General features: G+C 37.9%; 1 protein-coding gene across 2 annotated transcripts in view; it reads right to left on the bottom strand.

The window, feature by feature from the left end:
• OTOG (otogelin) overlaps window positions 1-17,321 on the bottom strand; it is a 2,079,396-nt gene that overhangs the window by 418,683 nt on the left and 1,643,392 nt on the right. For both annotated transcript variants that reach the window (XM_044082876.1, XM_044082877.1), the window contains exon 35: window positions 17,190-17,269. In XM_044082876.1, the coding sequence (XP_043938811.1) occupies window positions 17,190-17,269 (80 nt within the window). The remainder of the gene's footprint in view (window positions 1-17,189; window positions 17,270-17,321) is intronic.

Below are 17,321 nucleotides of genomic sequence, written 5' to 3'. Positions count from 1 at the left end.
AGGTGACAAACAGATGTACACACCTCAGAACTGAATAGCCAAAATAACAGTCCAAGGAGAGGAGGAACATGTGCATCCAGAAAGAAGAAATGAAGAAGAAGAGAAAAAAGGGGGAGGAGGGACTAAATACTGCAACAGTGGAGAGCAGGGCATCTACAGTTATGATAAGATTTTACACAGCTGTACTATGTCGTTCCACATCACTGTTGCGGTATTCTTTACTAAAGTCAGAGTACAAAAACTTAAGAGGAAACTTGGGAGGAAGAAGGCCCAGCAGAGCCCTCAAGAAACCCATGCAGGATAGCCCTGGCAAAGCCAGTTCTTGCTCTGGAAACAGCATCTAATTTGTAATGCTTAGTAAAGATATAGACAGAAGACCAAGTAGCAGCTTTAAGGATGGAATTGATATCAATCCCTTGGAAAAAGCACCAGAGGAAGCCACAGCCCTGGTAGAATCAGCTTTTATAGAGCAGAAAAACATGATTCTTGAAAGGAGTAATAAAAAGAAATGGCTTTAGAGATCCAAGAAGAAATGGCTTGCTTGGAAACAGCTAAACCTAAAGATCTAGGATGAAAAGAAATAAAAAGCTGCTTTGACTTGCCAATAGCTTATCTAAATCTTATCTTATTAAGTCTTATCTAAATAATATCTGAGTTGCATATGCAAATCCAGGGTGTGAAGACCCTTCTCATTAGCACACTGTGTAGAAGAAAAAAAATGAAGGCAAACTGATAGACTGATTAAGAGACAATTTATTAACCACTTTAGGCACAAATGAAAGATTAGTATGAAGAGACACCTGGTCCATCTGAAAAACTATAAAAGAAGGAACAGCCATAAGGGCCTGAAGCTCAGATAGCCTCTTAGATGAAGTAAGGGCCAAAAGAAGAACAGTCTTCCATATACAATGCTGCAGCTAGGATGGGAGGTACAGCAAAGGGCTTGGGGGAGTCCATCTGGAGAACGTCATAATACCTCTTCTGGATGTCAGTAACCTCAGTACAGTCCATTTAAAGAACTCCATCATACGAGAGATAGTATCACCAAAAAAAGTTCCTCAAAAGGTGAATCTGTACTAAAGGAATCCTCCTTCTCAGAACCATAGTCCAGTAGGGAAGGAATCTGAGAGGAGTAAGTCAAGGGCTCTTCCCCAGAGTCCAAGTCCTCATCAGAAGAGTCCTGTTGCCTAGGCCTCTTAAGTGGAATAGAAGACCAAGGTGGGGGCAGGAACAAAAACTCCCTGGGAAGGCTTTAAGGCCATGAGTCCATTAAACAACCCTTGTGTAAAATTTTTCCATTCATGTTGGGGTTCTTTAGGAGCAAGGGAAATGTGTTTAGTTTTCTGCTTTTTCTTTTAAGCTTTTTCAGCCCTAAAGACCTTAAGAGGTTAGGATCCTTGCTGACACTCAATCAATGTAATGGGAATCTCTTCCCGAATGAGAATCTGTGGCACTCTCCTTGGTCCCTTGGATATTATCAGCTGAGATTCCCCCTCAACATCCATAACAGAAATCTGCAGAGCCTCTGAGGATGTGCAAGAAGCCGCATACATCCCAGCCTCCAACGTAGTTATGGCAAAGAAATCCAGTGAAACACCTGGATGATGCTCTGGGCTTTCACCAGCCTTAAGAGCAACGTCTGGGGGAGGTAATACAGCAGCAAATCTGACCTAAATGTTTTGATCTTTTTCTTGGCAGATGGCTGGCCCTCAGGATAGGACAAGTCTGCCATCACACTCTGCACTAACAACATAAGATGTTGGTTTTACAGGCAGACAGGCAGGGATGACAGATGACTACAAAGGGTATTAAGGCCAAACGCTTGACAAAGCAAGCATGTAGTATGGTCATGAGATTCACCCAAACAAAAAAGACACTGCTCTGACGGTCCTCATGGGGAATCTGTTTTCCACACTGATATTTTCCCTTTTGGATGACGTAACTTCACAAACAAAAGAAAATAAGATAAGAAAAAAAAAACAATGGAACACTGCTTTATATATACACTGTTATTCGAACTATTTTTTTCAGAACTGTTTTCAGACTTGAAATAAGCAGTTTATAATATCTTGTACATTAAATATTATCAGTTCATTAGCTTAAATCCTAGACTAAATAATCTTAGAGCTCTAGCCCACTGAAAAAATAGACAATATATATTCCAGAATGAAACCAGGTGTCTATTTTTAGTGTATTTATAGTAATGAAATGTATGTATTTACTTTTTTTATTTTTATATTTAGAGTTCAGTACTTAAGTAGGTTTAGTAAAGTAAAGTCCCTTTAGTAATTTATTTGACTAATTGATTGTTCGATTCTATTGGTTGAAATCCATATAAATTAAAATTTTTAACCCTAAAGAGTTCTGGTGCATTCTTTACTACTGGCCCAGCCTGAGTTGGTGGTTTTATTTTGTTATGAAAGCAGGTGTCTTACAGAAGGAAATGCAAGACATGAAAATTAATTATTATTGAAACTTCCTACTGACATATCAGCCCAGTACATCACATAGCAACGTGACAAAGTTACTGTTGTTAGTGAAAAAAAAAAAAAAAGGTACTGTTGTTAGATGCTCTGGTCACAGAGAAATTAGATGCAGTTAAAACTATTGTGAAATGTTGCAAAAAGTATTAAGTTTAGACATCATTCTTGAGGAAAAATAAAGACAGGTTCATAACTACTGTTTTGGGGTTATTTTTTCTCTGTTTCCCTTCTACATAATATTTGCAAGAAGAAACAATGAAATATCAAAACTATAGACACACAAAGTACAGAATTGTTCAATGGCTATATGAATTAACTGGCAGTTATAATTCTGTACCATCTTGTATTTTGCTCTGTCACTTGAACTGAAACCTCTAGTTTTAAGTGAGACACACTACTACTCCCCAGGTGTATAATTGACATTATACCAAAATGGGTTTAACAGCAAGAGAAAATAAAAAAGCTAAAGACAGCTTTGCTTTTTTAAATTGTAAAGCTGTTTTAAACCCCATGTTATTACTTCCATTTCACAGCAAAACAGTAGGAGAAAGCAAGATCTCCCGTGCTTTGTTTAAGTCTCGCTATGTTAAATGAGTTTAAGGAGATGTCCGTTGCTTATTGTTAAACTCATTTAACATAGCGGAGATCTTGCTTTCTCTTCTCTGCTTTATACAAATGCCAGACATCTGCGGAAGGGCAGTAAACAGCTTTTCTTATAAATGTATAATAAATAGTAATAACTTTGTTGGGTAATGCTAAATTACCACGGTTAGCTTTGTTTTCCCTCGGCTTCCCTCGGACCCAAACCACACCAACCATGGAATTCCTTCTGCATTAACCTTAGGGATTTTTCTACCCGAAAGCATTTTTGCCTTCATTTTTATTCTGTTCTCCTTCACACACAACTTACCTAACATATGATAATGAATGCATACCACTAGTTCATCAGACTGAAATTACAGTGTGTGTAGTGGGTGTTTGTGCATTTGGTGGGGAAGTAGGGCACACCAAAATGACAAATATATGTTTTCTAAAGTTCTGAAACCTGCTACACACAAAAATAATCTTCAATCTATTGGCATTAAGTAAAATACTCCACAGCAAATAGTAGCAACAACAACAAAGGGAAAGTTAATCAGGCAGATCAGATTTATTTACTGCATTGTTCCATTTTATTTATTTATTTGTTTTTGCGGACTCCAACCTTTCTCTCTCTCCAATGGCAGGAACGTAGTTCCTGTACAGACTGTTCTACGCAGCAACTCATATGAAAAAATTAAATCTGGAACAAAATAAAACAACAATTTAACAGCAAATGAAGGCAGACAGACTTGACTACAGCACATTAAGATGGCCAATTATCTTAGAAAATACAGTTGTGTAAGTTGAACTGACCATAACAGAATATCTTCAAATGACCACTGCTGCAGTAGCCTTAGCTATATGGGTTATAGCCTGCCAAAGATATAACAACCATCCAGCTTCCAAAGCTTCAAAGCACCTTCCATACACCCAAACTGTCAGGCAGCTCAGGCTGAGCTGACTAAAGGACAAGTTTTAGTATGAAGTCCTTCAGAGCTTTCCTACCAGTAGACAGAGGGAGGCTAAACCCTGAAAAGACAATACTAGGAATAACAAAAAATAAATTTCCATGCCTTGGCATTAAAAACACACCAAAAACCAGGGGGGATGGAGGGAGGGAACTGCTCCTGCAGCAGTGATCATTCGAGCATCTACTGTTATGGTAAGTTTACTTACACAGCTGTACTATATTCTTCATATTGATCACTGCTACATTAGCCTTAGCTATATGGGTAGAATACTATAGCTAATTATATTTGGGAGGTGGAAGATGAAGGGTCCAGGAGCCCCTGAAGAATGCTCCTAATAAAGCTTGAATGAGACCTAGAGGAGGAATTAAGTGTATAGTGCTTTTTTAAAACTATGTACAGGGAATCAAATAGCAGCTTCTAGAATATTTCTAGAATCGAAGCCTTTCCAAAAAGCCATAGATTAATCCAAGGCTCTAGTAGAGTAGGCCACAACCATACCTGGAATAGATTTGTCAAGATAAGTGTAACAAAACAGTCTGTTTTGACACAGGTTATCCCTTTGTATTACCTTCACAAGAAATTAACAGTTGATCTGAAGATCTAAAACATTTAGTTCTGTCATAGAGAGTATCTGAGTTTTCTATGGACAACCAAGGCATGGAGTATCCTTTCTCCCTCATTTTTAGGTTCAGGAAAGAAAATGGGTATTTGGATAGTTTGGCTTAAAGTAAGCTTGGATACCACTTTAGGCATAAAAGGATTAGTTCTTAAATCCTGACTATAGAAAATGAGGTAGGGTTGACTCACCATAAGAGCTTTTATTTCGGATAACCTTCTTGAAGAGGTCAGACATTCAGTAAAACTGTTTTCCATATTAAGACCCTCATGTCAGCCAGATAAGCTTCTCTAACACAAAATTAAGATCACAAGGAGGGGCCACTACTCTACTTGGAGGTCTTGTATGCAAAACCTCTTTCAAGAACATTTTGACATGAAACTGCCTTGAAAGAGGAGGATTCATGGGCAGACATGCTGAAGTGGCTGATAAATGAACCTTGACAGAGGAATAAGAAAGGCCATAAGATAGTAACTCACACAAATATTGTAAAACCAGAGAACAGCTAGCCCTGAATGGATGATGGTTATGTTGTTGGCACCAGCTAAAAAATAATTTCTATTTACTAATATACTGATTTTCTAGTAGCAGGTTTTCTTGCCTCCATTAATACCTATTGCACATCCTCAGACAACAGGTGCCTAAAAGGAATTAAAACCCTATCATTCATACAGTCATTTGAAGATGATTGATGTCAGGGTGTATCAAATGCCCCTGTTCTTTTGTTGGTAGATCCATTTGGTGAGGAAGCTTGTAGTAATTGCATCTGACCATTTCCAAAAAAAAGGGAGAACCATGATTGCCTGGGCCAGAAGGCAGTCACAACAGTTATCTTGGGGGCTTCCTTCTGAATCTTCAGAAGTACCCTGGATAATAGTGGAAAGGTTGGAAAGGCATGGAGGAACATTTATTTCCAAAGAAAAGAAAAGGCATCTAACTTCCAGACCTTTTTGCATGAACAGATTTTTGCCAGTTGAGAACTGCTAATGTAATTCAGATATACAAAACCTTAAGAAGCATGTGAAGTCTAGATGAACAAGTAAAGAAGAAGAAGAGGTGACAAGTTGTGAAGTGACACCTTTTTGAATTTGGCACTATCACAAACAGGTTTAGGAAAGAAAGATGCAGATCTGGTCTCCAAGCATTTTCTTTCTTTGGCACTTGGAACATCTTTGAATAAAACCCTTTGCCCACCTAGAAAGCAGAAATTGGTTCTATCACTCCTTGGAACAGCATGGGATGAAGAACAGGTGGAAAGAAATGAGTTGAATCTACAGGATGAAGAATTGCCCCCTGAAAAGGAGGAATTTCCTCCCACTGCCATCTATAACCATGATGAATGATTTCCAGAATGCATTTGTCTGAAACTATCTGTTGCCAAAGAGAAAAGTGGAGATTTAGACTTTTTGGGTGTTACGGAGCCCCAACGTCTCTTGAACAGTCATTCAGACTTGCTGGACTGTCCTTGTTTTGGGGAGGTTTGAGACTTTTTTTTTTAATCCCCTTGCAACTTCTTCTTAAATGTCAGTTTACCTGAATTCTGCTGAGACGGTTTATTCTGTTTTTGCTAAAACTAGATGAGGGGAAATAAAATCCTTGGTCAGTTATGAAAAGGAGGGATGACAAAGCTTAGACATTCCCTGGATCAGCCTGCCCCTTTCATCACTAAATCTCTGGAATAATTTAATAACATATTTTTTACATCATCTGGAAGGCTGTGAGAATGCAGCCCAGCAAACCTCCGTAAAACAGTACTAGTGACCATAGACCTGGAAGAAGTATCAACAGTATCAACTACAAAAGATGAGTAGTGACTTGCGCAGTAGAAGGAACCAAGTTATTTAAAGCAGATTCTTCTACAAGAAGAAACTGTAAATAGAAAATCGATCATACTTTTACAATTTGTCAAAACAGAATGCATAGTATGAGCCTGACATTTTTAAATTCTGAAAATCAAAGTTGTAGAAGTATAATTTTTTTTCCATACCAATTAATAATGTTTGCATCCTCATTAAAAGGAGTAGTATTAGAATTAATAGAGTCAACTAAGGCTACAGCTGCTAGGTCAGGTTTGGGAATAATGTAGAAAAATATAAAAGACTGAGGACCCTTATATATCCTAAATGTCTTTTTTAGGGACTGTCAGGAAAACTGCAGGCAGTAAGACACACACACATCCTCTAAAGCAGACAGAACAGGTGGAATGAGTGGAAGATCTAGAAAATCTTTCTATAGCAACTAAAATCTTTTCCTCAGGACTAAGCAACCACAATGTTCTGCCACTGAAAACACTGGGGAATTTTAGCAATAGTTTCATGGAAAGAGAAACCTCCACAGGGACATTTAGAAACTAAGCTCTCCCAGGAACAATCTCTGAGGGACTCTGCTTGTCACTGGCCTCTTTGTAGAGGTGGACTCCCCAATTCTAACTTCCTGGATCCTGTCTGTTTCAGTTTGAGTTTAAATTAGAAACCCAAGGACAAAATTCTCTAGTCATCCCTGCATCTTCCTGTTTGGATTCAGAACCTTGAATTTCTTAAGGAAAAGAGGAATCCCTCTTCTTTTACAGAAACTACTTTCCAAGAAGGATCAATAGTCTGAATTAAAACCTGAGGTAGCCCCAATAAACTACTCCTATCCAAATACATTTAAGGAAGAGTAGATACATGCTAGGTTTTCTTTTTCTTAATGAAAGGAAAAATGAGGTCAACCATGTTACTGATAGCAGCCACTGCCTTCCCAGGGATGGGTACAGCATTCTCGACACAACAGGGAGGCCTTCTCTGTTCTCTCTTCCAGCACTGTCAACAGTGACTTACCACTGAGGGGCTCCAAAACCTACAGAAGATGTAGCTATAGGTTCTACACCAGAACAATCCAGGGTAAAAAAATGAGTGGACTGAGGTACAACAAATGGCTACAGCAGAGTCACCTACCTGTGGCTGAGGCAAATTGCTAGCCTGATGTGGTGGCAAAAGCTGTTTGCTTAAATTTTTCTTTTTGTGGCTAGAAGAAGGACCGACCCTAGGACTGGCAATCTGTTCCATGTTCGAGCCAAAATGGTGCCTCTTTCTCAGGGAAAAGATGTAGCAAATGCCAGTAAAAGTACCAGTCCAGAAAAGTTACTTTTTGACAGAAAAAAGAAACTCAGTAAAAGCACTTTATAACACTATGGCAACCCACAACTGAAAAATAAACACAATCTCTCCACAGAAAATATGTTTTCAGTTAATCAGTGCACCATTTTAAACAAAGTTGCAGTCTTGAGATAGTCAGGTAAAACACACTGCTTCTAGCTTTAAAATAATTTTCCCAAAGAAGAAAGCAATAAAACTATAACTCATTTAAGAAAATGGAAGCCCCCTTCCCCCCCCCATGGCAGCTTATCTTCCTAGCAAAGGAAAGCAGAAACTAATCATTGATCCTCAAATGCCTCAGAGAAACATACTCTTCATCAGCAGTAAAGCTCTGAAGAGCTTCAGGCCCAAACTTGTCTTTTATTCAGCTCAGTTTGAGCTGCCTAACAGTTTGGGCATGTAGAAGGTGCCCTGAAGCTTTGGAAGTTGGACGGATGTTATATCATTATCAGGATATAACCCAAATAGCAAAGTCTTCTGCAGCAATGATCAATATGAAGAACATCTTAGTCATTCTAATCTTTATGCAGCCACAGTGTTTTAATATGTTCCATAGAAGACCTGAGGACTAGCTACATATTGACTGTGCCTTGTCATGTATCCCCTCCCCTAATTAGAGTTTATGATTCGTAGGCATTCCTCCAGCCCTGGTTCTCTATATCAGCCTTGTCTCTTCAAGCTAAGCCAGTGGATTTTCAGTCTTGCCTGGTCCCTCTTAGTTCAGTTTCTTTTCAGTCTTATATTCATACTTAGAAAAAGTGTAGTGAACCAACCAATAAATCAATCCTGCCAAACGGGCTCCAATGGCTCGAACAGAACAACGTCAGGAAACTCAGCTCAGGAAATCTGTTGAAACACAGTGATATGTCCAAAAATGCACCCACAGTCAAGTACCAGCCGATTGATGAAAACACAGGTTTAATTCCACAATACACAGGTATCCACAGGTATCCACAATACACCGGTTTCCACAATACACAGGTTTAGCGCTTTAGAAATTCCCCCCAATTGTAGGGACACACATGATTTATCGGTCATCCAACAATACGTAGTTAGTGAAGGATGTGCGAGTGACAAATACACACTAAACGCTGTGGCAGGTGATAATAAAGTTTTTGTTTACACTTTTAAAGGCTTCAAAGTGTACAATTTTACTGATGTGTACATTTCACAAGATTTTTTTTAGTTTGTTTAGTAAGGGAATGAAGTTTATTCCTTCTGCCAAGTTTAATCTGTTCGACACCATCAAGGAAGTTAAGTTGTATTGTCGCAGGCTCCAATTAGCACTGCAGTTCAAAGACACGGTTAGGGACGATGTACCTAAAACATTAGTGAGAAAAAGTACTTATATCCCTACAACTAATGTACAAATCAGTAATTATGAGCGTATGGTCTGTAAGGACATTTATCATTTGTACGAAAATATTCGGAGAGATGTTGGTTATTTTTCACTTTTTTGTGACAATCTAACTAAGGGAGAAAGAGAGTGTTTGGACCAGATTGTTGCCAACAGTGAAATCAGAATTATGAAACCGGACAAAGGGGGTGGTTTGGTGGTATATGACACAAACGTATATTGTAAAGCTATTCAAGACATTCTGTTTAATTCTGGCAATTATGAAGAGATATCCCTCAATCAGATTAATATTGGCTATCATAGAATAGATTTAACAATAGAGGAATATCTTTTAGACAACCGTATCACAAATGAGGAATATGGATTCATTAGAACCGAACATCCTGTAATGGCTAGAATAGTAGGGATACCTAAAATCCACAAAAGTGTTGAAAACCCCCCCTTTAGACCTATTATTTCTGGTTCAAGGTCAAAAACATTTAACTTAGGGGTAGCAATAGATTTTTGGTGCAAACACATCTACAATAAAGTTCCACACTTAACTAAGGACTCTTGGGACTTTTTGAGTACTTTAAAACGGGACATATGGTCACGTGACATAACATTTCTCACGATAGATGTTCAGGATTTGTTCTCCTGTATTCCCTATACAACAGGTCTTGAATATTTTGAAAATAGCTTAAGGAAATACTCTGACCTTACATGGGATAAAATTTGTTTGATATTGGATATGATGGGACTTGTTCTCTCACACAATTATATCCAGTTTCAAGGGGAATACTTCAAACAAATTCGAGGAGTTGCGATGGGGGCGTCTTGTGCCCCCATTTTTGCAAATCTTGTTATGCTAGAGTGGGAGGACGTATATGTTAAGTCTAGTGAATTCTTTAAACACATCGCTCTTTACACGCGTTTTTTGGATGATTTATTTATCATCTGGAAGGGGCCAACAGAAGACATACCTAACTTTATAGCATACATTAACAGTACTACTAATTTTTTAAGATTTACACACAAGGTGGAGAAGGTTGGTATACCTTATTTAGACACCTATATTAGCAACACGAATGATGGTTTTCAGTCTAAAATTTTCAGGAAATCCACCTTCTCAAATGATTATATACAATTTGGCAGCTGTCATCCCCCTCACATTTTTCGCAATGTTCTCAAGGGACAATGCATTCGGGTCGCAAGAATGTGTTCCACGAGACAGGATATGGAGGAACAGATGGACACTGTTTCTAATATGTTTTTGGCCAGAGGATACCCTTCAGAGATGGTGACAGATGTAACCCAATATGTCATCAGATCATGGGGAAACAAGTATATTCCCCTGTTAGGAGGCACATTTGTAGGGAAGAACATCCAAAAGCAAGTGATTGGTGATAGAACGAACGTGTGCGTTATCATGTTCAACCCTTTTTCCAACTTAGTTAAGGAGATTTTGAACAGACATTGGGATATATTTTTAAGTTCTGAGGACACTGCTTCAGTATTGGGAACCCATCCAACTAGTGTGTTCAAAACTTCAGTCAATATTAAGAGGATCGTTGAGGGGGGAAAGAAAAAGGATTTGAGTAAATCCAAAGATGAGCACACTCACAAATGTGGTAGTTGTAGGTATTGCCAATACATAAATGAGAGGAACATCATTAAACTATGTAACAAGAACAGAACTATATGTTATGGTAAGAAAGGAAACTGCAATTCTATGCGGGTGGTTTATTTGGCTATTTGTTCCTGCTGCCAAGCATATTATATTGGGAAGACAGAAAGAAAGCTAAAAACCCGCATATACGAACACTTGTACAAAATTAAAAAAGTTGACATGAATAATGCATTAAGTAAACACATCAGTGAAAAAGGTTCCCATCACAGTTTTACATTTTTAATTATTGACCAAATAGGGGTGAGCGAGTATGGGGGTAATTGGAAGGTAGGATTGTCCTGCCTTGAAACAAAATGGCAGATTTTGTGCGATGCCACTTCATGGCCAGGTCTAAACGATAGTATTAGTATTAAACCTTTTTTACTATTGGACCGTGGCTAACATTATTTACATACACAATTTACCCCCTTATTGTGTTTGATAATTTTCTTATATATATTATAAATATTACAATCCATTTTAACCATATTGCCTTTTTAGTATATAGTAAACTGTAATAATCACTATATACTTATTTATTTATTTATACATATTCATATATTTATTCATACATAATATCTTTTGTATTTTCCTAAGGTTAGTGGTTCATTACAAGCTTTATTTGTTTTAAATACATAAGTAGAATTGCTATTTTTAACTTTTTAGGGAGAGGTACCTTTTATTATGCATTATATGGAATTTTTGGCGCCAAAACTGCTTTAAATAAGCTGATGTAACTAGTGTTAATTGGTTCTGAAGAAGTCTACCTGGTGTAGATGAAAGCGCTAAACCTGTGTATTGTGGAAACCGGTGTATTGTGGATACCTGTGGATACCTGTGTATTGTGGAATTAAACCTGTGTTTTCATCAATCGGCTGGTACTTGACTGTGGGTGCATTTTTGGACATATCACTGTGTTTCAACAGATTTCCTGAGCTGAGTTTCCTGACGTTGTTCTGTTCGAGCCATTGGAGCCCGTTTGGCAGGATTATATTCATACTTCATAGGTAAGTGCTAGACTAGCTGCCTTTAAGAACCTTTTTAAACCTATCCAATTTCCCTTCCAAAGGTGAGAATCAAACCCTGTAACTTGCATCTGTGAGGTATACACCTTCCCCATTATACCAACCTCCAACCCCCAACCCCTAAAAAGTCAAACTCTGTACCCTTGACTACGGGATGCATGCTCGTTGTGAGCTTAGACCATTAATCCACTTTGCTAACTGCCCGACAGTCTTGTCCATTCCCCCAATCCCAGTTTGCTCTCAGTCTTATCTAACCTCATCATCCTCATTTTGCTCTGAATTTTTCCATTTCCACCTAGCCTATTTATTTATTTTTGAGTCATTGTTGGACTTGCTGCTTCACAGAGGGACATCATGGTGGACATAGCCATCTCTGGAGTTCCTGTTTGACTGTGTCAGAGTCGTGACAATGAAAACTGGCAACCATGGCTTCTGGTGGAGGGTGAGCATACCAATGTACCAGTGATGCAGAGTTATATTGTTTATTATGTCTAAGGAAATGAAATTAATGATGACCTACTAATTCTTTTGATTGGAAGTTTGTTGTTCAATTTATTCTCCTGGCATATGAAGATTAGCAATTGCAAGATCATCAATAGTGTATCTGTCCCAAATGATCAGGGTAGTAATAATATATCCTGAAGTTTAGAGAACTTTACCCCACTGATCTCACTTTCACTAAAACTAAAACACTTTTTATAGTCAGGGAGTATGAAAACAGCAGTCCTCGACATGTTAATTACAGAATAGATACAACTGATATGCTGAGATTGCACTCATATAGATAACTGCATATTTATGATAAAATGGACTTAGTGTATAGTAGAATTAATGTGAAATTAAATAAATTGTTCATCAGAAATGTAACTGATCACCTTAGTGACATGACTTAAAACAAAAAGTCTGCCACAAAAGTAGAGTGGTTGCCTAGCACTCACAAAATCATAGCATTTTAGGAAACCAGCTACTTAATTTATGCTGATGGATGGGTCTGGGTCATATATCAGTTGGATATTATTTGATTTCTAACAGCTCTTCTTAATTTCCTAATTTAAACAAGATGGCTCCATGAATGGCAGCTTCATTTCAGTGCTCTCTAGTATCCTGTTTGTTTTTGTTTATTTGTCCTGTTCTTTGGTATTCAACTGTAATTAAGTATACTCATGAAGAATTGTTAAAAATTCAGCAATTCACTTCATCCAATTTGAAACCGGATTTTTCACAATTAACAAAATTTCTGAAGATCCTAACTGGAGGAGCAGCAGCTGTCAGCATTAAAGGTAGACACAAGCATAGCAAAACAGGGAAGCGCACTGGTACACTTGTTAGCCTAAGACAAAGAGGTTTTTGAACGGCGGTACTCCCAAGTTTACATCTGGCAAACCTTCATTCCCTATGCAATAAGATGGATGAACTGTTACTTCTCAATGAAACTCACAAGGATTTTTCACTTTCTTCTGTATTGTGTTTCACAGAAACCTGGCTAAATGAATCCATTCCAGACTCTGCATTACATCTGCCTGGCTTTCAACTTTACAGAATGGACAGAGTATTGGAGAATTCAGGGAAGAGTAAAGGAGGTGGAATCTGTTTTTATATCAATGAAGGTTGGTGTAATGATGTCACAGTGTTAAGTAAAATGCGCTGCCCTGACTTAGAAATGTTTTGTGTTAATTGTATACCTTTTTATTCACCTCAGGAGTTCTCTTAATTTATTCTGGTTAGTATTTACAATCCACCTCAAGCCTGTGTGAGAGCGGCACTACAAAAACTGTCTGATCAGATAATGTGCTTGGAGCAGAATTATCCAAAATCCTTTCTGATTATTAACTTCCTAAATTTCCACAGCATATGGAGTGTCCTAGCAGAGAAAGGAATACATTGGATTATTGTTATACAGTGTTAAAACATGCTTATTGTGCTGTCCCCCTTGCAGCTTTGGGCTTTTCTGACCACTGTCTGATTCATTTCCTTCCTACCTATAAGAGCAAGTTAAAATCTGTTAAACCTGTGATCAATACAGTGAGACGGGGGACTACTGAGGCAAAGCTGAAGCTGCAAGCCTGTTTTGATTGTACAGATTGGAGTGTTGTTGAAGTCTCTGCTGCTAACGTGCATTTACTGGAAGACACAGTAACATCTTATGTTGGCTTCTGTGAGGATATGTCTGTCTCCACTAAGACCTGGTTAAAATTTAACAACAGCAAACCCTGGTTTACTGCTAAACTTAAACAGCTTTGTCAAGCCAAGGAAGATGCCTATAGAAGTGGGGATATAACACTTTTTAGACAGGCAAGGAACACACTGACAAAAGAAATCAAAGTGGCTAAAAAGTATTACTCTGACAAGCTAAAAAAAAACAGTTTTTAGCCAATGATCCTGCATCAGTTTGGAAAGGTTTACAAAACATTACAAACTACAGGAAACCATCCCCCTATACTGCAGCTAACTACCAGCTGGCTGATGACTTGAATGCTTTTTACTGCAGGTCTGATAAGCCTGAGGCTACAAATGACAGTGTCACCAGCTCTCTCAATGTTAAGACATATAACTCTCTCTTCCACACATTCTCACATTCAACCTGCATTAATTACCTCTGAAAAGAACATGTGTCATTTTTTTAAAAGGCAGCAAATTAGGAAAACAGCTTTTCCAGATGGGGTTTCACCGTCCTGTTTAAAAACCTGTGCAAATCAAGTGGCTCCTGTTTTTACTCAGATTTTTAATAAATCCTTAGAGCTGTGTGATGTTCCCTTATATTTCAAACAAGCCACAATCATTCCAGTGCGACAGTCATTCCAGTGCCTAAAAATCCAGTATAACAGGATTGAATGACTACAGGCCTGTTGCTTTGACACTGGTGGTCATGAAGACTTTTGAGAGGCTGGTGTTAGCTTACTTGAAGGACATTAGAGCTCCCTCATTGGACCCCCTTCAGTTTGCTTAGTGAGAGAACCGGTTAGTTGATGATGCAGTTAATATGGGCCTGCACTATATCTTGCAACATCTTGATAACTCAGGGACATATGCAAGGATTCCGTTTGTGGACTTCTGCACTGCATTTAATACAATAATTCTGAAACTTCTTCACTTGAAACTCTCCCAGCTTTCTGTTCCTGTCTCCACCTGTCAATGGATCAGCAATTTTCTGATCAATGGGAAACAGCAGGTGAAAATGGGGAAATTTACATCTAGCTATTGCACAATCAATACAGGTGCCCCTCAGGGATGTGTGCTCTCTCCACTGCTATTCTCCCTCTACAGTAATGACTGCAACTCTAAAGACCCCTCTGTCAAATGTATTAAATATGTGGATGATACAACTATCAACAGGCTCATCAGGAATGGTGATGAGTCTGCATACAGACCACAGGTTGAGCAGCTGTCCCTTTGGTGTAGTCAGAATAATCTGGAGCTGAACACTCTTAAAACTGTGGAGATGACAGTGGACTTTAGGAGTGGTACTACAATATTATTCCCCCTCTTTATATTTAATACTACTGTGTCAGTTGTGGAATCCTTCAAAGTTTTAGTGATCTATAATCTCTCAGGACTTGAAGTGGGAGACCAATGTAGGGTCCATCACAAAAAAGGCACACAGTGAATGCTCTTTCTGCAGCAGCCGAAGAAGTTCAATCTCCCACAGTAACTGTTGATTCAGTTCTATAGAGCAGTCACTGAGTCTGTTCACAGCTCTTCCATAACAGTGTGGTTTGGACCTCTGTCTAATCATGACAAAAACAGTTAACATTTAATAGTCAGGTCTGCCGAAAATATCATTGTTGCTAGTTTGCCCCCCTTACAGGACCTGTACTATTCCAGAGTCATGAAAAGGGCAGGGAAAATCATCACTAACCCTTCACATCCAGGCTACTATCTTTTTGAACTATTAACATCAGCCAGGCAATATAGATTAATACACACCAAAACAAGCAGATATAAGAACAGTTTTTTTCCACAAGGCATCAAGTTCATAAACGATTAACTCAGCTTATTAGGCTGGGATATTCTTTTTCCCAAGCCTCCAAGTATTGTTAATACTTGTTTATTTCAGAGTGTATTTCAGTACTTCTTCACTGAGTTGCACTTTGCAGCTTTTATGTATTTCTATATGTATATTTACATTTTTTTTACTTGTTCTTAATAGTTGCATGTATGTTGTTTGTTTTGTTCTTAATAGCCGTAGGTATGTCGTTTATGTAATTCATACTTGGAGAGTCAATGAAACTGGAGTAAAATTTCTTGTATGTGTGCATACTTGTCCAATAAATGTGATTATGATTCTGATTTCCAAAACAGAGTACCAAAGCTACCATATCAGTTGTATAATAGTTTTTGAATGGTATTAGTTAGCCTACTTTTATTACTCTTTTTAGTCACCTAAAGTAAGACTTCTGACACGTATCCCTGCTGTCTAAAATGCATTGTGTCTCTCTATGAAATGCACTCCGTATGCTCCTTCTCCTAATCATTCTTTCTCTTTCACTCTCCCTTTCTCCCTTTCTCTGTCCCTATATATGGTATACAAATTCCTGTCATTAAATCAGCTGACGTTTAAATGTTGTCAGAGAGGAAGGAGTTTTATCACATGCATTGTGAAATTCCAAAATAGCTGCAAGTCAGAAAATAGCAGGTTTATGTTGGAATCTGTGCCCACAGGTTATAGAGAATATTTCACAGTGCATTGATACATTAATTAGTTGTTTTATGCTAAATACGTCCCTGTTACATTTTTATCAGCACATACAGTTATGAGAAGGATTGTGACTTCTCCAAAATTTTGCTGTTGTATTTCAACACTGATATGAGATTAGATGAATACCATTTAGAACTTAATTATTTTATTTTAATATAGCAATTGAAGGCCAAACAATAAAAGCCAGATGACATATTACGTGACCTTAGCTAAAAGTCCCAGAATAAGTGAACCAATAGATACTAGAAGGCACATGGACAAGGTCAAAGGTACATGTTATGGCAGCAAGAAAGTGAGTTATTAAACTACAGAGAAAGATTAAGCTCATCATAGACTGCTACTACATGTTATGGACAACATTATGCAATATGCAAATATTTAAAATTAAAAAGGTTAATAATTAAACAGATTGCCCATAACAATAGTGTGGATATTCCCGCCACAGTAAGTGACATGCTACAGAAAAGTGACTAAGCATCAGATAACAAGGAGAACTGTTCCGTTTTCACTTTATCAGCTGCATGTTCTTTACTTGCTTTTTAGAGCAGCTAAAGATAAGTTAAGGTCCTTATTGCTGGTACTTATGTAAAACAATTTATCTAGAAACACTTCTAGAAATAAAATAAATCCCTGATTAAATAAAACAATGTGAAAATAAGAAAGAATGTACTTACAGTCTTCTAAGTATACACATTTTTGGGCCACTTCATCTAGTACCATATTGGGAGGACAGAAAGGAATGCACCCTTCAGTTCTGAAAACATAAATATGATTGCTTAGTTTTTATAACGTAAAACAAACTGAAT

Source organism: Protopterus annectens, chromosome 9.part0 (genome assembly GCF_019279795.1).
Source record: "Protopterus annectens isolate FY-2018-M chromosome 9.part0, PAN1.0, whole genome shotgun sequence".
NCBI classification, from domain to species: domain Eukaryota; kingdom Metazoa; phylum Chordata; order Ceratodontiformes; family Protopteridae; genus Protopterus; species Protopterus annectens.
This window is presented reverse-complemented; position numbering and strand designations above follow the sequence as displayed.